The 21,970-nt window shown below is 37.0% G+C and overlaps 2 protein-coding genes across 3 annotated transcripts; both read right to left on the bottom strand.

Annotated features, from left to right (window-relative positions):
- Positions 1-4,972: 4,972 nt before the first annotated feature.
- LOC114139084 (UDP-N-acetylglucosamine transferase subunit ALG13 homolog) lies at positions 4,973-10,078 on the bottom strand. Of its 2 annotated transcripts, none has more exons than XM_028008739.1 (4): positions 9,885-10,078; positions 9,629-9,791; positions 8,352-8,490; positions 4,973-8,273 (listed from the first exon to the last, which is right to left on the bottom strand). In XM_028008739.1, the coding sequence occupies exons 1-4, from the start codon at positions 9,963-9,965 to the stop codon at positions 8,162-8,164; spliced, it is 495 nt and encodes a 164-aa protein (XP_027864540.1). In that variant the 5' UTR covers positions 9,966-10,078; the 3' UTR covers positions 4,973-8,161. The 2 variants fall into 2 exon arrangements, with proteins under 2 accessions (XP_027864540.1, XP_027864541.1); XM_028008740.1 differs by having other exon boundaries at positions 8,165-8,273; positions 8,356-8,490.
- Positions 10,079-15,195: 5,117 nt separating this feature from the next.
- rap2c (RAP2C, member of RAS oncogene family) lies at positions 15,196-20,631 on the bottom strand. The gene is made up of 3 exons (XM_028008738.1): positions 19,665-20,631; positions 17,668-17,953; positions 15,196-16,350 (listed from the first exon to the last, which is right to left on the bottom strand). The coding sequence occupies exons 1-2, from the start codon at positions 19,935-19,937 to the stop codon at positions 17,675-17,677; spliced, it is 552 nt and encodes a 183-aa protein (XP_027864539.1). The 5' UTR covers positions 19,938-20,631; the 3' UTR covers positions 15,196-16,350; positions 17,668-17,674.
- Positions 20,632-21,970: the final 1,339 nt, after the last annotated feature.

The following is a 21,970-nucleotide window of genomic DNA, read 5'->3' as shown; positions in this document are numbered from 1 at the left end:
AGGCGGAGCTGCTAGCCGGAGGGGGTTAGCTACATGCTAATGAACATCTGCAAAACAACAGCGGAGAGGCAGGGCACGGCCAGACTGTCAACTTTTTACCAGCTCTGTGTGGGATGAGCTTCTGTCTCTGCATCTCTGATCTGGTTTGTTGTCTTGGAAAAACTATTGCAACTATTTTATTTATTTTTTACTTTTCCACGATTTGTGACAAACTTTCCAACATTTTTACGGAGAGTTTAAAGCTGAAATATGTAACTTTTACAATAAATGTGTTTGTTTTTGTTAAAGTTATCATTATGTCGCGATATAATGATTAAAAAAAACATGAGCTCCTCCGCCTTCTCCCAGTACTAATTGCTAGCATGGGCGGAGCAAGAGGGGGCAAAGGGTGGCACTGGGCCCTTATAATTCCTGCACACTAGTTGGAATCATTGCAATCTATCCAAATGGGGGGGGGGGGTATGATAAATGTGAGTGGAGTAGAGAAAAGAAAGTGTATAAAAGTAGCCTTGGCTTCTCTTCTCTTTGCCACTGACTGCTAGTGGTGCAGGAAAAGAAAGACAACTCCAAAAAGAATCACAATTCCTAGTCCTATTCCATATTGATTCAAAATGCTTAAAAACTGATTTTAAATTGTGTTTAAGTTGTACGTCTTTGCCTCTCCTATTTGCAAGTATACTGCTTCTCATATTACACGTCCACTTGGCCACTGTAGAATTGTCTTGCCCACTGAGTGTATTTTGAATAATTATTTGATACTCTTTTATTTAAGAAAAAGTCTAGTAGTTAAATCAGGAGGAGGGTTTTAGCACTGTTAATCACTCTTACCCCTCCCTGCTAGCTCTTTGTTACAGTTGGCTCACCCCAACAAGCCTGCCAGGAATGCTAAAGCTAATTAGCTTAACCACTGATGACGGCGGATAAACATTTTTTCTGTTGATTGTCTGTCTAATATACTGTCACAACACGGTGACAGTTTAAATAATTATGGTAAAACAATATTATTGTTAAAGTTACACATGTATACAGTTTACAGAAGTTTACATACATTGAATAAAAAGAGACATTTATCTTATTTCTGGCTTGTGCAGCTAATCGAAGCAAGAAGCAAAACGATTCCAAATGTATAGAAAACTTTATATAAACTAAACACGAAAGTGGAACTGAAGATCACAAAACCCATAAACCCAAACAGATACCAAGTTCAGTTTTTATATGGATTCCCAGCAGTTGGTTCTTTTAGGAAAGCTGTGTTCAAAGTTCAGTCAGTTTTTATGCAGGTAAAAGTTTCTGTCTTAAACTGTATTATTATAATTCATAACAGTGCGTAATGATTGACCGTTCAGTCACTGGACATGTTTATGTTGTTAAATGTAACCTTTATATTAAAAAAAGCTTGAACAAATCTAAATGAAGATACTTATTAAAAAGCTTTAATACTTAAAAAGCACTATTTTTAGGTTATCCTATTTGGATTAAAGCAGCTGCACTAGTCTGACTCAGACACCAACACTTGTTGGTTTTTGCTGGAGAGTTACTTTTAGGCATAAGAAATATGGCCACAGAATTAATAAAAGAACTAAAGGCCACAGAAAAAACCCTTACTCACTGAAGGCAGAGTATGTAAAAACTAAAGAACTGGAAATTTATGTTGCTATTTGTCATATCTTTATGGATGACTATAATATTTTAGAGCCAGAGAACCTCAAAATCTCCAAATTACAAAATGCATATAAATTTTTAGTGGCTACTGGAACAATAGGAGTTTTTTGAGGCACAGCAACTGAAACAGAAAGGGTCTATCTTAAATGGATTGTGACGTAACAGTTCTCTACAACAGTCTGGCTAAATGGATAGATTTCTGTTGTTTTTACTACAAAATTTATGTGTTGGGTAGATGGATCGCTCAAGGAAGGAGTAAAAAGCAGAACATGGAGGCAAATGTAGCTGTTATTTATATATTTATTAAGTGATAAAGATCTTTATTTCACCAAACATTAGGTGTAATCCAGCAGCATCGTTTATTTCCCGTGTCTGAGCCAAATGAAGGAAGGGGAAATTTGACTTATAGAGTTTGAATGGTGTGAAAGAATAATGTTTTGATAGCTACTTTGCTATAGTGCATTTAAGCCCTGAGGTGTATGTGTACTGAATTAATGGAGAAATGTGAGACTTGCATAAACATCACACAGCTCCCAGACATAAAGCATTACAGTGAGAGATGCTTGGGGCATCAGAAAAAATGCTGGTCAGAATGGGAGCAGAAATTACATCTGAAACAAAGCACATTTGTTAATGTTTTGAATTATTTTTCATCATTTTTCATTTCTCACTATGTCTACACTTTTAAATCTCTGGGTAGGATGTCGGTTTGTTAGATTTCTAAGCTACTGCTTAAATTTGCCTTGATCTCTTTCTCCAGACTGGACAAACCATATACATCTTAATTTTCTAAATTCAAATTCGAGCTGGAGACTTTGCAAACACTAAATTTGTCTTCAGTGAAAAAGAAAAGTTGTAAAACGATTATGTGTGGCATTTAAACGCTCTTGTGTTGTAAACTTTTAAATCTTTCCTTCTCAGCTTTCACCAAAGTTGTTTTTGTATGTGTATTTAAAATCTTAAACCATATGCTCAGACTACTCCTTCTTCAGACAAATTTAGAGAAACATTGTACAGTTGGGTGTGACCAGTGATCAGTGCACTGACCAAAACATGCAGGAGGAGCTTTCACCTGCAACATATAATTATATTTAGACAGTAGCGTGCTTTAAACTTTACCCCGTCTTGTAGGTGGGGAAGAATTTAAACCAGAGCCAACACCTTAAACCTCTACATCCAAAACAAACTTGGGCAAAACCTCCCCACAATGGTGACGGCATGTACTAAACCTAACTATAGTTATAGAGAGTATTTTACAGTAAAAAAACAAGCTGAGAGTCATGTGATGTTTTGAAGAAAAAAAGCTAAACAAAGAAGGTTCCTTTGGAGCTCTTCTTTTCCTGTGATATCCACTGTTGACCTGCCAGATGTGATTTTCTCTGCCCGGTTGAATCGTGTCCACTTGGGTCAGTCCTGGCTTGTTTTGATGAAAGAAACATTTGTATGGTTTCCAGAAACCGGTTGAGCCAACAGCTCAACCGGTTCAAATGAAATTGTTTTCAGAGAACATAAGTCACAACCTTTGGATCAATTAGATGCACTGACGGTCATCTCTGATGGTAATCAGATTCAAGCAGCTGCAACAAACAAATGGTTGTTTAAGTATCAAATTGGACTTTAATTTCCTTTTGAAAATTCAAATTTTTCTTTTTACTTTAGAAATGCTTACCGAAAACAGAAAAAAGGATAAACAAATTGTTTAGCAATTGTTCTTTAAATAAATTTCCTTCCCAAACTCACTGCTTGTATGAAAAAATTGCTCAGATTTCTTTTTTTTTTTACTAACATTTCAGTCAAAAAATAAATGAAAATTTGGCCATGAAATGACAAAGGACTTGACTATCTTCCTCTTTCAGTAACTGATATATAAAAGTGCTAATCTGGACCTTCTGGAACCAGGCCTTGCTCTCTCCTCTGTATCTTAAGCAAGGCAAAGTTCATGACTGTTATTAGGATTATTTCAACAAGTCCAAACACAATACCTGTTTTCATAATTACACAAGGTTGTGTACAAATGAAAGCATTTTAATACAATGGATTCACGTTTTAAGGTTCTGAGGAAGAGTACGTTGTGTGCTCCCACTGAGCAGACCAGTAAGGACATATCAGGACAGCGTCTGTCGAGTGGAGACTGGGACGAAACCACTGGGAAAACAACAGCTGCTTTACTTGCTTCTACTTGCTCACTGGGAAGAGCTGGGGCAGAAAACGGGTTGCACCCTCTTGCTTTGCAGGGCTTTGCCCCGCTGACTTGCTGCATGCTAACAGGCCCTAATGGAAGAGAAATGCAGCCAGCCCACAAAGGTGGCTATTTCTTTTATTTGTAGAATGCAATTTTCACTTTTGTAGTTTCGACTGAATGTTTAAATGTAGAGTAAAACATAAAGTATTTGCCTTTTAATTGTAAAAAGCACCATAACTATTCAGGGATTTTTACTCAAAAGCAAACCTGGCTGCACTCTTTCATTAAACACAGCAAGAGAATAGACAAAAATATAATAAATAAATAAAAATGCAATAAATTTAGGACGTTTTATGCATCTTTTGTAATATGGCAAATGTGCAAAATGCACAAAATAAGACTATTCATTTTATTAAAACATTGCATGTTTATTGTTGAGTAGGTAAAACATAAAATTCATACTTTTAAAGCTTTTAATAGATTAATAAAGTGTTTGTGGTGAGCAAGATGATCTAATTGTAGTGGAGATTTTTCAGTTTGTTTCTTCATTTAGTGAAAATCCAGAATGCCTGGTTACAGAGGCTGAAGCAGACGTCCGGCGCTTTAAAACAACAAGAATATAAAAGCAGCTTGTGTGAACACTTGATGAAATCTTAAACAGTTCTCACATTCCAATTGGAGGAGAAATTACACCCATTATTTACTGTCTAAGTGGAGGCTGGAGGTGGAGCAGCACCAAAAATCTTCCTGAGTGAAACAAGTACTCTAAATGGAATAAGTTAAGAATGGATTTCTTTACATTTGCATCAGACAGTTAGTCTGACCAGAAACAATTTACGTTTCATTTTCAATAGCGTTTCTCACAGGAAGATAATTAATGGCACACAGCCTCCAATCTCTATTTACCACATATGCAAATATGACAAAAGTTTAAAGGTTTTAAAAAGCAATCAGATAAACAACCATCTTGTTTTTGAGATTAGAAACCCCCTTCATACCCAGCCCCTCTTGGAACAAATAATCTGGATTTACACTAAAAGAAGAGAATTATCTACTGCACATAAGATATTAGCTACTTATAACTTTCTTACAGGACTTCACTTCACAAATCCTCAATTATCCCTTTAATATCAGCTGGTAAGTATTTCTTTTAAAAGTGTTAAGGTTAAAAAGTTTTTCTCCAGAGATACAGCATCAAATAATGCACTGCATGCGCATTCGAATCGCTTGAACACGGGCTCATTAGAGAACGAGACACTTGTCTGTGTCCTTACAATTTGATTAACAAACATCATGTGAATCATATTGTGTGTCAGACTGGACCAGTCTGAACCAGACTGACTAAATCAAGAAAAAAACAAGACTGCTGTGAGGCTCAACCTGTTTATGGTGAGGATTTTAATTAAGAAGCATGTACTGCTGACTATCTAATTGACATTTGGTGGACTTTATAATGGATTGATGGATTTTATAATGAAAAGCGGAGAGTTAAACGTGTAAAACTAGTTTTGTTATTTGTTGGAAAAGGAAGCACTATGTTCTCTATGAACCGTCTGCATCCTGTATTTGTCCCTGAATTGAAGCTGTGAGATTGAGCACATTTAGTTTGACTTTTCAGAACTGCTCTTTTCATAACCTGCTGGGTGATTTCTGTGAGCTGTGACTAGTTTGAAGAAAGGAACTGAAGAAAGCCACACGTCCCAGAATTACAGCAAGTCCTGTTCCTCTGAAATTCAGCTGCCAACAAAACAAGAAGGGACTTTCCTGTGAGGGAAACATGTCAGTTTTCTGATTTATTCCTCTAATACAATATTCTTGACAGTTTAGTTAGCGGAAATAACTAAAAACCCTGAAGCGGGTTTTAGACCTGTTCTATCAGAAAGATTTTACTTTCACATAAAGTCACTAATTGAAAGGACGAGATTCTCAGTCGAGTGTTACTGCATCTGACGTCTGTGTAGCAAGAGCAGACGAAAATGTTTCCTGTTGTGGTTGCCACTGTTTATAGGTCGAAGGGGCAAACTACAGTACGTGCAGCTTTTCAGTCAGCTGTGTTTCAACATCCAACCTGTTAGAAGTTAACTCATCAAGTGCTTCTTATGTGGGTTTGGGAACCATTGTGAAATGCATCTTCTAATTGGGAATAAAAACATTAAAGTTGTTAAATGTAACTCTAGATCAAAGCTCCTGAACATTGGTATCTGTTTTTGACTGGAGGAAGATTAAGTTGTTCTGAAAGGACGGGAGATAATCAGACCACAAGGTTATGATTTTAACACCCACTCACCTCTTCCGGCATGTCAACAGTGCCCTTTAAAAGTATTTATCCTTTTCACTTTTTCCTCACAAACTTTATGTATTTGTCTTTATATTTAGAACAAACATCTGATCTACATCTGCATGTCTTTTGAAGCATTTCTCTATCAGTTTTCTTGGGAAATATTTTTGCACAATCTTCTACAACTCAGTTTGGTTGGATGGAGAGCATCTAAAATCCGTCAAACTAATTTTAATTTTGGACCATATAGGAATCAATAAAATAATATTTAAGCACACTTATCTCATAGGTTCTATTTTTGGAGTCCACAGGGCCACATAAAAACTTCTGGTGGGTCGTATTTGGCCCACAGGCCTCAAGTTTGACAAATGTGTAATAGATGAATGTCTCTGACTCAATGAAATTCAAAAGTATTTATATATATCCCAAACGAAAATTGGATGTTGGGGAGTCAGGGATGTGATCCTGCTCTCTGTTCCTGCTGTAATTCCAGTGAAATCTTTCAACTCCTTAGTTAGTTAGTTAATCTAAACTAGTGGTGTCCAAACCTTTTTACCCCTACGATCAAAACGGGCAAATTTAAACAACTCACAGGCTGCAAAATTCATTTAAAAAATGCAGAAATTAGTTTATTGTAATTTTTTCTGTTTTTATTTTCACCTGCTCAATAATAAACAACATTTTTATAAAATCTTAAAGATTCAAAACATAAAACAATGCTTTGGACCGTTGCCTTATTAAATGAAAAACAGACAATTTCCAAATTTTGGAGGTCAACAGTTGTTTTCTATTTTGTTGGCCACATTTTTCTCATTCTTCACTTGTGGTCAATGGCCAATCAAATCAGTCCAAGGGCCATGAATGGCCCCCGGGCCACACTTTGGACATCACTTTCTCTGAATGTGACATGTAGGCCAGAAGTTTAAATGTTTTGGGCTCATCTGACCAGAGCTCTTCTTTCATGTTTGCTGTGTCAACTACACAATTTACAGAGGACTTCATATAGTTTCCTTCCTGCGCTCTTCCTTAAATGCCAGATTTGTGGACTGCAGAGTCATAAACACTTTAAATTTCTTCCTGTCTGCTGTGTTCCTCTGTCTTCATGATGTTGTTTGTTCTCTAATGTTCTCTAAAAAAAACACCTGTGGCCTTCACAGAACAGCTGAATTTATGCAGAGATTAAGTTGCAAACACTCAGGTTTTATTTACTGATTAGATGATTTTGGAAGGCTGTTGGTTGCTCGACATTTTATTTAGAGGTATCAGAGGGAAGACACTGCTGTGTGAGGCTTTATTAGTACCAAACATAGTTTTTGTCAAGACAGTTTTTTAGTTCATTGACATTCATAAAGAAGTGCACTGTGTAGTTTAGATGATCCAAATAGCATTTTATATAATATTCGACTTGTTCACTGTGATCAACTTTGATTACAAAGTTTCTGATGCAACAAACAAATCGGATTAATGCAAAAGAGCTGACCTGCAAGCAAAGATAGATTTCTATCTAGTGGAAAAATATAATAACGAAAATATTTCCTGAAGTCTTCAAAGTAAAATATTTGTGAAGATACCCTCTCTCCCAAAGCAAGTAAAATGCTCGTCACTTTACCATCAAGCAATGTAATTTGAACATTTAACAAAAAGGATATAAGAGGTTATTTAGTCTAAAACTGAGCGTTATCATTAGTTCTGACCTTCTTTGTTTATAAACTCGGCTGCAGCGGTCAAACTCAATGACAAAATGCAGGAACTGCATAAAGATTTAGAAGTTCAGTCACCTTACTGATGGTGATTTTACATTCGATTTAATGCTTTACTTAACAGTTTCTGCAAAGCTTTGTCATAAGCCCTCAGGCTGAGGAAGTATTTAACTGTAAAGTCATTTTAAAATGGAAATATTAAAAGGCTGAACATTCATAGGATGACAGGTATATAATAAAAAAAAACACACTTGTAACATTATAAAGTCATGATCCTTCACAATGTAGAGTCAGCACTTTCATGTGTAACATAATCCGCAGCGTTGTGGAGTTAAAACGTCATTTCACTCCGAGGGCTTTGTCTAAAAAGTTTGCAAAGTTCTTCGGCTGTCCAGGCGGAAACGGTTGCAGAACAGAGAGGTCCATGTTCTTCAGCGTTTCTGTCAGAGTGCTGGACATAAGCACACACCGTTAACGCTGGTTAGCTTCACATCGTTACGCTGCAGACAGGCGTGTGAGACGGACATACCTGCATGTGCAGTACAGCAGGTGGTGGTCCATGTGCAGCTGCCGGGCCAGCTCCAGCTGGTGGTTGTCCATCAGTTTGTCATTGACCACAACTAGCAGAGGTTTTCCGGCACCGAGAGCCTCCAGACAACTTCCTGCTCCTGAAAGGAGGTTTTAAAAAGTAAAAGAGAATCAAAGTTGTGCTATTTGTTTGACTTAGTTTTAATTCCTACAGTAAATATTAGAACCCATAAGTCAGGATTTTAATGTTTAAGGAAGTTAATATTTTGCACATTTTATACTTCCATTTGGGTCTCAACTACATCTAAAAAGAGCCAGAGTGGTTAAAAAAACAAAACAAAAAATAAACAAATGTTTTTTGGTGTCTGGAAATGAGCCATTTAAAAATCCTTTCGATAGTTAAGTTAGAGTCAATGGGCACTGTGTTGTTACCTAGCAACCCAAGTGGAGCTCCAGCATGTTTGGTCAGCTGATTTAAACCCTGTATGTACTGTACAAAGGCTGCTGGAAAGGACAAGTATTTTGGTGTTGACTTACAAATACCACTTTCTGAGGTCTTGTTGGTTGTGCTGGAGGCTCCACTTCCGCTTTTCAAATATGTACAGTTGTATAATTGTGCATCTGTATGCAGCCTTTTTCATGTACGAGTTTAATGGTTGAGTTAAACTATTAAACTCAACCAATGGTTTAGTTTAATGGCCACCTGCAGCTTGGTTATATTTAAAGTGACAAGGCCCAAAAACAGCTCATTCTGAAAGAAGCTCAAATTAGAGCATAAAGGCCAGACTAAAATATCTAAAGAGTATGATTTTGTGCAAAAAAAATAAATAAGAAAATAAATTAATGACCATGTTTTGTACAGTCTATAAATTGTACAAAACCTATCCTAACTTGTTTAAGGAGCCATTATAGGTCACCTTTAAGTTCCTATTGTGGAATATAAACTTTATGGGTGTTGTTGCTGACATCGTTTAAGTACCTTGTCTTTGTTGATTCAGGCTTGTTTTCACACTGAGACTGAGACATAGTCAGTCTTATAGGAGCGCAGGCTTGTTTAATATTAATCCCCTTAAGCACCGGGTAATAATTAAAACATGATTCTGCGAATCTGAGCTGACAGACTACGTTAAAGAAGCACAACAAAACCGCTATATTTTAATAATCGATTGTTTGTGTAGAATAACCAAAGTGTCATTTAAATGAGACCTAAAATACGCAACTCATGACCGTTTTGCTATTCTTTGTTTTGTTTTTAAGAGGTCTTTGCCCCTGAATTACCTGCATGGCTGATGACAAGATCAGCTTGCTTCATGTCTTCTGCTATTGAGTCTTTGAAGCGAAAAGCCTCCACGCTGAGGTGAGCACAGCTGTCGGCATCTGGAAGCAAAGATCCTTTTCCGACCTGAAGAACCAGACGCTCATATCCCCGAAACTTCAGCACCTGAGAGAGGGAGCGAGAGAAAAAACCCCCCACCATCTTAGTATTAAAACATAAAATTCAGCTATGTACCAGACTTATAAGGCGCCTGCTCACCTGTGTGGCCTCAGAGGAAGTGACGCTTTCGATCAGCTCATCAAAGCGCGTGCTTCCGACGGTAACGAACACCGTCTGCATGTCTACTCCGGTTTTAAACCCTCACTTTTTACCCTAAGTTAAGATTTCAGCTTGTTTATCTTCATCTTACAGAGCACAGACCCGACTTCCGCTGCTTCCGCTTCAAACGTCATCACGTCTTCTTCTTCTTCTTCTTCTTCTTCTTCTTTAGATTTTAACGGCAGCTTGCATCCAATTATGTTGCACTACTGCCCTCTATTGACTCCTACTACCTACTCCTCAAAGACTCTTAAAAATCCCAGTGTCTTTTAAAAAACGAAAAATCTTCTTTTTCCCCTCAATATTATTCAGCTGATCGATCACCTTGTCAAATTTCAATTCCCTACTAACACCTAGTTCTGTTTTTAATAATCTTCTGTGACTTTCGTATTTCCTACATTTAATCAAAACATGTTCCACTGTTTCTACTTCATCACACCATCTACATAAACCAGTAAGGTGTTTCCCCATCTTAAAAAGAGTTCCGTTTAGGAAACTATGCCCAGTTCGTATTCTATTTATAATTATCTCTTCCCTCCTGTTTAATCCTCTGATCCTTTCTACATCGACTGTTTTTTGTATTCTAAATAAATGTCTTCCTTTAATTTCATTTACCCACCTATCTTCCCATATCTTCTTGCATTCTTTCCAAATTATACTTTTGCCTTCAGATTTAGATAACTTTATTTGCATAACAATATCATCTTGTTTAATTGTCTCCTTCGCCAGCTTGTCTGCTCTTTCATTCCCCATAATACCTACATGAGCAGGAGTCCAGAATAATACAACATTTTTATTTTGTTCACAGATCCTATGATGAACCGCCATAATCTCATATAAAATATTTTGATGATTTTTTGTACGTCCCTTTCCGATACTCGTCAACGCAGATAGAGAGTCACTACAAACTATTATTTTATTCCTATTAGTTTCCTCCACCCATTCTAAAGCTACTAAAATAGCACCTAGTTCTACCGCAAACACACTCAAATAATCAGATGTTCTTTTTGAAATACTAATCTTTAATTCAGGAATCACTACGTCATCACGTCACCAGCATCCTTGAGAGACGCACAATGTCGCCATCGGGAGGCCGGAGGCCTTAGTTGCAGCCACTTGAAGTTAGGAAAAGGAAAAAAAATTCTGAAATAAAATTTAAACGATGCATTTTCTTTTATGGGAAACTGTCGTTATGACGGTACAAAAACGAAATTATATTGCATTTTATCCTGAGGGAGGTGTTTCAGGGCAACAACGACAAGAACAACCAGACTAAAGAACTGTTTCTACCCAACAACTGTTACCCTGAACACCACCACAAATTCATCCAAACCCTGATCATCATTTTCTTAACATTCTGGTTGTTTCTTGGTTTTTTCCCCTGCTATATATGTTTATATATTTATTTAAAAATATGTTTAAAAATTATATTTACTTTCTTGGCCATTTGCACTTCAAGACTTGCTATTTTTAAAAATGTTATGTTTTCTTGCACAATGAGAGTAAAGGAATTCTTATTCTATTTTGCACAACTAAACTAACTAAAACTGAAGCTGTACAGTACAGTCTGCAAAACTCTCTGCCATGACTTTTTGTGAAGTTGTGGTCCAGTGAAGACTTTGAGTAGAATACGGCTCACAATATTTGCATGGCTTCCAGCACTGATACTCAACTGCCTATGAATCGTCAAGGCTAGGGTGCTACTTTAGATTTTTATTTGTTTTGACATATGGGACAGAGGACTGTCTACCCTTATTTTGAATCCAGCTCCTACATGTATATGTGACATTGCATGAGTGCCTTGTCACTCTGAAGGCGTCCTCTGTCCTCTTTAGTTAGTGCCACGCTGTCACTCCAGACCGACAGCTCAGAGGAGTGGTTGTGATGTATAGATGGCTTGTACCTGCTGAATGCAGGTGCAGCTGCTGACGGAAATCCAAGCAGCAATCAGGGCACAGGTTTGTACTCGACACTGACAGCAGGGCTGTGTGTGGGTGAATCGTCATGGCTGAGGATTTTTCTGTAAAATACAGAAGAGCCAGTGGCTTATACAAACACATTGGGGGGTTATATAGATGTTTCTGCTGCATGTGGCCATCAACCACAAATTTCTATTTATATTACTGGAGTTCATGTGATAGACAAGCAGAAAGAAGGGCTTAATTATAAAGTAGAAGTAATGTCATGTTTTTTTTCTCCCAAGAATGGCAAGCATTTTGTTCACATTCTATTCAATCAGTCGATCAATCAATTTTACTTGTATAGCGCATTTCAGCAAAAGTCAGAAAACAACATATAGTCAAAACATGAGAAACCAGTGACAAACATTACATTTTGATGACTGCCATCATTAAAATAATCAGTACATGAATATACTGGTCAATGTTCCATTTATTATGGTTCAAATGCAACTCTAAACAGGTGGGATTTTAGTCTTGATTTAAAAGAACTCAGTGTTTCAGCTGTTTTGGAGATTTCTGGAAGTGTGTTCTAGATTTGTAGTGCATAGATGCTGAAAGCTGCTTCTCCGTTTGGTTCTGGTTCTGGAGATAAAAAGCAGACCAGAACCAGAAGACCGGAGAGGTCTGGAAGGTTGATACAACAGCAGCAGATATTTCATGTATTTTGGTGCTAAGCTTTTCTGTGATTTATAAACTAACAACAATATTTTAAAGTCTATCTGCTGATCTACAGGGAGCCATTATAACAGTCATTACAGCTTTTGCTAGGTGTTTTAAATTAGACTTAAGCTTATTTTATTGCACTGAGGCTAGAATTTTTAGCTACATGCATAAATTGTCAGTGTTTTGTCTCACCCCTTATTTTAGTGTGGAGGTGGTGGCCTGCTGCTGTCGCCCCCTTGTGGTCGAGTAAAAATCTGAACTATTTTTTGTTAAGATGACACTTCAGTAAGCAGTTTGTTTATTTTTTACGTTTTATTCTGAAAACTTCGTCCAAGCTACACTTTCACAAAACCTACCATTTTGACCTGCATATGACCAAAAGCTAAGAATCATTCTTTTGGCCTTGGTGCACAACCATATATGGTCTAATTTTCCTCATTCCTGCTGTCAAAAATGTATTTTCTCCAACAGATATATGTTTGTATAGTGCAAATTCATTGGTATAGAGTTTAGAAGTAAGAAGTTATATTTGAGTAACTTAAAAAAAAAAAACAACAACTTAAGAGTAGTTGTTATACTTGAGTAATTTTTTTTTATGAGGTTCTCCAGTAAAATTTCTGGATACTTCACCCACTGCCAGTAACTTCACAGAAGGAAGTACACGTTGGTTTTAACCTAAAATTCACCAGACAAGTTTCATAAATTTTAAATGGAAAGAAATTGATTTGAAAATATATGTATCTTTTGCTCGATTTTGTTCTTATGTAAATTATTTTCATTTAGGTCTTTAAAATACCAGCACAAAGCAAAATAAGTACATGGAGTAACATACACGTAGGCTGCATGTCCGTAATGGCTTGCAGATAGAAGCTACATTAGCTAAATTAGCTAATAAGTACTACTGCCGAACTACCGGTAGTAAATGTCACTGATATTTACTGGTGGGTAGACTACTCAAAAATTTTAATCGAGTAATCGTTGTAATGTGCTTATATTGTTTATAAGTTAAATTTGAGGCGAGAGCTAGTTCTAAGCTTGTGGTATGTTTACTGTTGTCATAGCAACTCCATAGCAACTGCCTGCCAAGATGGCTGTCAGTTACAAAATTCATGAAGTGACGTCACAAGAAAACGCATGTTTTTATACTCACCGGAAAACAGCTTTGCTAGCTTCTTGGTTGCCATGGCAATATGAAACAAACGACACCTCGAGTTATATCTTGGATAGCTACTTTTCTTACTTGAGTAAAAATATGTTGAAGTAGTGCTAATTTTATTTGTTAATTTTTTGGGTACTCTGGTCTCATTATCTAAATTCTTACATCGTTGGCTTATAGTCAGGGACGAATAAACTGCACAGTTCTGCTTTTGGAAAAACCCTGGATAACATCCCCAAATCTGGATAAACGTTCACTGTTTTTTATTTTATTTTTTATATCTCTGTGTTGTTTCATTGGAGCTCACTGACCTCAGTTTGACACCGCGGGCCAATGCCAGTCCGGAGAGTCGGCGGTGATTCTCGCCGTGCGGACCCAGATTAACGCAGCAGGACTCAGAACAAAAGGGAAGCTTGTTTCCGTCGAGGAGTTTGGAGATCAGTCTTTAAAATCACTGTAAAACTATTCCACATTTCACCCATAACTGAACCAACTCACGTCGATAAAATGAAAGAGCAGCCTTGGTGTTCCTCCCACTATTTGATGGGAATGCTGCAAGTTCTGATCTGAACAGGCTTCCGTTGTCTTGAACAGACCGAATCTGCATGTTTTCAATCCGCATCTCCTTCGCTGAATAGAGATGTTGTGGAAAGAAACAAAGAACCCATTAACGCTAAAAAATGCGGTAGTTTCATGAATTCATGCTGAATATTTTGGTGCACATAATTGTAAAAGTAAAAAAATAGCCATCCAAGAAATTACTTAATAGTAAAAAAAAAGTTTCTAGTTAAAAGGCTACTGAAGTACTGAGTAACAGATCATAACATCTGATTTAATAGTTAAGAATGATATCAGGTAGACAAAATATCAGACAGCCAAAAATGTACAATTAAGTCCAAATTCTGGTATTTTAAAAACTAAAGTAGAAAAAAATACTAATTACATGACTACAAAATAAGAGATTCAGGTTTCGCTTTTCCAAATCCTAAAAAACCAACAATGAAACTAAAACAGTCGGTAATGCAAATATATTTTACGTTAGAATGGGGTGAAATAGTTCCAGAGTCAAATGGCACAGCAGATAGAAAATAATAACATAAGAATAACAAAGATTGTGCAGAACAAGTCTCAGCTTAAACTGTATTTGTTTGTGTCTCATGCATCTTTTTTACTTCATTCAGTGAATTTACTCACAGTGGGTAGAGTATCAAGAAATTTTACTCAACAGAGTAGCAATATTTTATAATAAAATAAACGCTTAAATGTTCATGTTTTTCTAAGAAGTTACTGAAGTAAATATAACTAGTAACAGTTTACAGATACGGTGTAAATTACTTCAATTATTTTCATTTTATAAGCCAGAACAATATTCTAATATATTGAGTCAACTGTAGGCAGTGGAAAGACTCATTTTTAACTCAAAATCAATTTGCTCCACTCTGACATCCGAAATAATCAGCAAGTGCTCGTGTCTCATTTAAAGATAATACTTTATCTGTGTGTCATCACAAAAACAGAAGTTCCAGCATGTTTATTTTCAAATAATTACAGTGATTTATCTTAGAGAAAATAAAAAGACAAATGACAAAAGGGTGCAGGGGGGATGAGGAGAAATTTAAGGCTCTGTTAAATTCTCTGCTTAGAAACAACAACAAAAAAGATCCCGATAACTCAGAAAAAAACTCAAGCTAGTATAAAATTAAGCTCAAAACTGGCTACCCACGTCATGTTTTAATAAATATGTTACTGTAATAAAAAGAAAAATACAAAAAGTTAGAAGCAGATGAACTGTGCCAGAACTTTCACCGGACCACTTTGTAGGGGGAGTTATTTGTAACGAGAAATGAGCGCGTCCCGAACGTAAAGCGATGCGCGTTTCTCATCTCGGAGTGTTGGACTTTTGTCGTTCCAAAAACCTAAAAGAAAAAAAACAAAAAGTGGAAGCGGAAGACCGGCGTCCGGGCTAGCCTTGAGTTCAGGCCAGAAGCAGAAAAATAATGGCTCACTTTAACATTTTCACTTTGGAGCAGACGATACTCAATTGTCCGTAACGTAAATATTACCAGTTTCTCCGTTTTCACGAGGGTCTAAAACACCAAAGAGAAAAACATAGCTGAGGTTTTATGAAAAGAAGAAAAAAAAACAACCTCTGAGATAAGATGATCAGCACACCTGAGCAGCACACCGGTTTAAGTATGCATGCTTAAAAATCTAAATGTTCCATTATAATGAAATACTTTATCAAATTCCAAATTTCAGACATGACACAAGTAATATTAAAGAATATAATAGTGATTAAAGCAACTTTAAAAAGATGCTGCAACCTCACAAAACACTTCTGCTTAGTATGTCAGGAAACCTCCATCTATAAGGACAAAAGAAAATATTAAAAATAATAAGACAGAAATTCACAGAGGGCTGCTCCATGGAGTCAGTCCGTATGACTGAGTTTAGGCTCGTCACGAAGGCCGTTGAGGTTGCAGCAGAAGCATCTTCCAACACTTATCAAAAATAGGTCTCTTCTGTCTCTGTGACAGAGCGTTTTACCTGAAGCGGTAAGTTTTAGTCAGCGTCAGGTTATCCTCAGGTGCTCCAAAATGCCTGCAGGGGTCCAAATGAACAGATTCTAATTAGAAAAAAGAACAGAGGAAGAGAGGAAAATAGATTAGGAAATGCAACAAGCTTGCAGCTGGAAATAGACGCCACAATGAACTTCCTGTTTTGGACCATCAGGATGTGACGCCTTCCTCTTGCTGCCGTCTCCTTTCATCGCTCTCGGCTCTATTCCTCCCTGATCTGAGCTGCTCAAATAGCCGTGTCCTCATTTCAACATACTTTCAGAGATCTTATCAAAACATGCTCAGCCAACGGACAGTAGCACCACCCACTCCCACTCCCTCTCTCTCACACTTATCCGTCTGCGTGTCACTTTTTCCTCTAGTTTTTCTGCACAAGCGCTGCAGGAACATTTCATCATATTTTGTAAAAATATAAATAAATCAGTGAGGATCCGACTCACTGATTTAAGACCACTATGAATGCAATTTAAGACCTGTATTACAACAGAAATGTGCAAAAAAAACCCAACTCAATATTTTACATTGTAACAATGCCGCCTTTTTTGCACAGAAGGCAGATAGCATTTTATGGGATGGCAACAGAAGTAAAGCCAGTGTGAATTTGCAAAAAAATATTAAACTCAAAAAAGCTAGCTAGCAAGTAGAGGTGCAGAAAAAAAAATAACTTTTTCAAGAATCACAATTTGTAGTCCTGAGATTTTTTTAACATAAAAGCTAAAACCAAAACACTTAATCATTACTTCAATTTAGATTTTTAGAGAAATAAAAATGAGCACAAGCTGTAACTTTTTGCAGATTATTTATGGGACATATATTTTTGTGTGGAGAATTTAAAAAGGAAGATTTCCCTGTAAACAAAAACAAGATTCCTAGTTTTGCATATAATGTTTGAGTTATTAAACACTTTAATATTCTGTTGAATATCTGCTGTTTGTTTTATTTGTGTATTTAAGTATTTTATTTACACTTTGTTGCTGATTTCAGACAGTTTTTTACTGTCCATTATTAGCTGGGATTTATATTTATTTATTTTATATTTCCTTTGATGCATTAAACATATTGAAACATCTGACTTTGTATATATTTACATATGAATATATTATTTATTCTGATAACTGTTTATAAAGGAAAGTTTGTCAAATCCAACAATGTGGAATATCGTCTTTAAATCATTAGAGGTATTTAAAAATATATATTGTGATATAATTTTTAGAAAGATCTAAAGCCACAACAAAACATAAGAGCTATGATTAATGCATTTAAAGCCAATTAAATCCTTTTTAATGAATATTTGACACATCAAGGCCCAAATTTTAGGCACATGAATTCCAGACATTTTAAGGCTGCGCGGATGCCTTGCCTACCTCTTCCTCACTGCACCACGCAGGCCGTGCAGCACTGCTCCTGCTTCTCCGGCAGCGTGGAGTAGTTCATCTGTCGGACGATCTCGGCGAACAGCTCGTCCACCATCGTCTTGCTCTTGGCGGACGTCTCGATGAAAGGGCAGCCCCACTCCTGAGCCAAGGCCCGGCCGTCCGAGCCGGCGACCTCGCGCTCCGACTCCAGGTCCACTTTGTTGCCGACCAGGATCAGCGGCACTTTCTCGAAGCGCTTGACTCGCACTATTTGGTCTCGCATCGGCCTGATGTCCTGGAAAACACATGAAGAAGAAGTTTAAAGGTTTAAAAGTGGTCTGATTTTCATCAGGTTACATTTAAAAAAAAAAAAAAACCTCATCAGCTCCACTGTTTTATTGTTAAATATTAGATTAATATGTTTTCATGTTAAATATTTTAATCTCACTAATTCTTATTTTTTAAAAACTATTTAATAAAGGCTGCAGCTAACAGTTATTTCATTTATTGATTAATCAATTGATTATTCTGATGATTCATTGGTTAAAAATTTGGCACATTCTGCTGATTTTTCAAAGCTTTTTTATGCAATATTAGAAATACACTAAAAGGTGCAAATAAATGAACAGATAATGTAATGCCTTTTTCAAATTAGAAAAATAAATATATTCTTGCCTAAAATGCAACACAGCATTCCTTTAGTGAATGCTTGATCATTTTTAGCAAAGGATGCATTTCCAGCTAAAAACAATATTATCATGTGAAAAGCTCAGCCCTTTCTGCTTGACTAAACATCAATCTTTTTACATGTTGATGTTGGAAGTATTTTTTTAGCAGCAGATTAATTTTTTGCTACAAATAATAAAGTGTTCACTAAAGGAATGATGTGTTATTGCTTTTTCAGAAACAAAATGTTTATTTTCTTCTTCAACAAAAGACCTGAATAATTTATTGATATTTTTTTAATGTATTTTAAAACTGTATAAGTTAAGCTTTAGATGTTGAATGAAAAATCTGCAGAATGTGCCAATTTTAAAAATTTGATTTCTCAATTAATCATCAGAATAATCAATACAAGTCTTGATAACTAAAATAACCGCTAGCTACAGCTGTAAAATAGAGATGAAGGCGAGATTAATGACATGGTCTGGATAAGAAATAAGAGAGAAATGATTATTAAACATTATTATGTTCTGTCATTAAACTGCAATTTTATTCTGTTGAATTTGTACAACATTTACCATCTTTAAAGTGATTGGTTGTGAATGTTTTATAGAATAATGAATATAAAATTGGTCTGATAAAGAAGTTAAATGAACAGCAAGAGAGCACTACTGCTGAGTAAAAACAGACAAGAGCACAAAACTTATCAGTACAATTAGCAATATTAATTATTTCATTTATCTACCAAATTTTCCACATATTCCACTTCTTTTGGAAAGCTAATACTGAAGTAAACCCATTTAATTTAAGCTCCAAAAAACTTTGATTACTTAAATAAATGTGTTATGAAAGAAATGTACAAAATTTGTTACTATGTATTTAAATTTTTCAGGAGTTGGTGTTTCTGTTTAAGCTGTCTTTTAGAGATGATTTAATCTCTAAAAGAGAGATGAAATCTCTCTAAGAGATAAAATTATGGTTTATAACAACAGAGTGTCTTCAGAACCGCTGTAATACAGACTGCTACAAGAGATCCTTGCTGCCCACAGCTCTCGGCATCCTCAACTTGATACATCATTTAATTTCCCTTTGGGATTAAAACTATATTTTTAAATCTTTTAAATAATAATGAGAATATCCTAAAAAAAATTGGTATTGGCCAGATCAGAAAAAGGCTGATCGGTGCGTCCTTAACTGCAATGACAGGATGTTGTTTTGTCAGTAGATGTTGGAAATTATCCTCCTTCTGTACATGTGGTCAGTTTCAACATATATATTCAAATAATTCACAATTACTGAGTCTGTGTGGATTAATTATCAGCATACATGGCTGTCCTGCTTACCTGGAAGGACTGCTGGTTGACCAGGCTGTAGACCAGGATGAAACCCTGGCCGTTTTTGATGTACAGGTCTCTCATGGAGGCGAACTGCTCCGTCCCCGCCGTGTCCAGGATCTCCAGCACGGAGGGCGACGAGTCCACCTCGATCTCCTTCCGGTAGAAGTCCTCGATGGTCGGGTCGTACTTCTCGATGAAGGTGCCGGTGACAAACTGCACGGTGAGCGCGGACTTGCCGACGCCGCCGCTGCCCAGCACGACAACTTTGTATTCTTTCATTGGGGCGGTGGAGGCTGGCTAACGACGCAGCTATACTCCCTCCATAAACGCTGCTCAGGCCCGAGGAAACTGCTAACAAGTAAAAACGAAATGAAATCAGCCCTGCTCACTCACATAAACCCCACTTCGACACTCATATTTGTTTTCCCGTCTTTCTTTCTGTCTGGCCTGTGAGCGACTGAAAGTTGATGTCGGTTAACTCCGATGTTAGCTCACGGTGAAGCTAGCTCCTGTCTGGCTGACTTCCAGCTGAGCCATCCCGGAGCTTCGAGCCTTCACAGCCGATCGGATGCAACTCTCAAGTCGGCCTGGACTCGCCGGAGAACTCGCCGCCTATCTACAGACAGCAAGTCACGGTGATCCGCGTTTAGCCTCCCCTAACCACAGCATGCCACTTCCCTCACCCACACATCAACCCTCCGGTGTCCGCAGCGCTGCTTACGTCCGGGGTCCAGTCTGGGGCCTGGTTCTGGTTCCGGACCCGGCCCGACAATTTGGCAGCTTCGCGTCCTATCGACTAAGGATTTGTGCAGTTTTCCAGCGGTCCATTAGCTGCGGGTTATTAGCTTCTTCGGCCTTTGTTGGGCTTAGTGTGGAGGAGTTTTTTCCAGGAGAAGGAAAATCTTTTTCCTCCAACTGGTTTCCTGAAGCTAACAGTCTGCTTCCGCATAGAGGCAGATTTCACAATAAAAGCCTCTGCAGACCTTCGTGCCGAGTTGCCCGTTACACCGGAAGTTGGGACGCTGATTTGAGAATGACGTCACCCCCAACATAACTTGGGATTTGCTATTTATGCGAACTTTAATTAGAGATACAAGCCAATAACTAAGAATACTTTTTTGTATTTAAACACATTCAAGGCACTTTTGTGTGACATTTGTAGGACATTTCTGAACTACATTTGTAGTTCAGAAATGTCCTACAAATGTAGTACAGAGACTTTTTTCTGACTATAAAAATAAAGAAACTACAACTTCTGAGTATAAGTGAACCACGACACATCAAAAAGATACGCAAAGTATTACAATGGATCCAAATTAACCGTGTTCTAGTTGCCAGTCTTAAACACTGTACCAATAATTTTAAGTCAGATCAAATTGACTGAGCCAATCAATCTCACTTATTTATGATTTATGATTGAGGGTTAGTGAAAAACCTCCAACTTTCCCTCTTTGATTTCTGGTTTCTGGGGATATTCCAGTTGATTTTTATGACTCAGAACTAAAATGTCCCAACTTCTAAGCAAAAACAGATTCCAGTATTGCAGGGGAAATCTAAGATCACATCTGGGTTTGACACCAGTAAAAAGTCAGAAAAGTAGAGCTTTTAGCCATTGCTGCTAGGTGACCAGGCTAACGTCAATTAGAAATACAATGAAACATTTTATGCCCTTAACACTGTAGTTGAATTTTTATATCTAATTGATGGAAATGATTGATGGGAAATCTTTGACTTTTCCATCTTTTGGTGCAGTTCCAGTTGATTTTGCTAATTGAGAACCAAAGCATTCCAAAGTATAAGTACAAATATGTTGTACTTGTAAATTGCCACACTACCTCAGAAGTCTAATGTCTATGTCAAGTCACACCAAATTTATGCATGTTCGTGTTGCAATAAAGTTGCTAATTGTTATGCTGTGTTTGATTTGCATCAAAACTTGGATGAAGGAATTGCATCACACTCAAATTCAACATCTTCTGGTTGCTTGTTGAAAAAAGCAAACTAAACAGTGGAACTGGGCTGAACACTCATCCCTGAGGAACTCCTGAGCTAAGTTTGAGGACGAAGCTTGACATTATGTGCAAATGACATCATTGATTTTTTAAAATGTTACATTTTGAAGTGTAACATTCACCCATACATATTGTATACACAGTACACTCTTTTTTTTATTATATCTGAAGTGGTGTGGATCAAGGCCTATTACTATCAACAACTAATCATTATAAGAATGTCAGACTCATTGGATGCTAAAAAAACCCCCAAACATTATTGATGATTAAAATTTTTGGGCAGCGCTGTAAATATCAGAT

Source organism: Xiphophorus couchianus, chromosome 23, assembly GCF_001444195.1.
Source record: "Xiphophorus couchianus chromosome 23, X_couchianus-1.0, whole genome shotgun sequence".
NCBI lineage: Eukaryota > Metazoa > Chordata > Actinopteri > Cyprinodontiformes > Poeciliidae > Xiphophorus > Xiphophorus couchianus.
The sequence above is the reverse complement of the archived record's forward strand: the minus strand, read 5'-3'. Positions and strand labels throughout refer to the sequence as shown.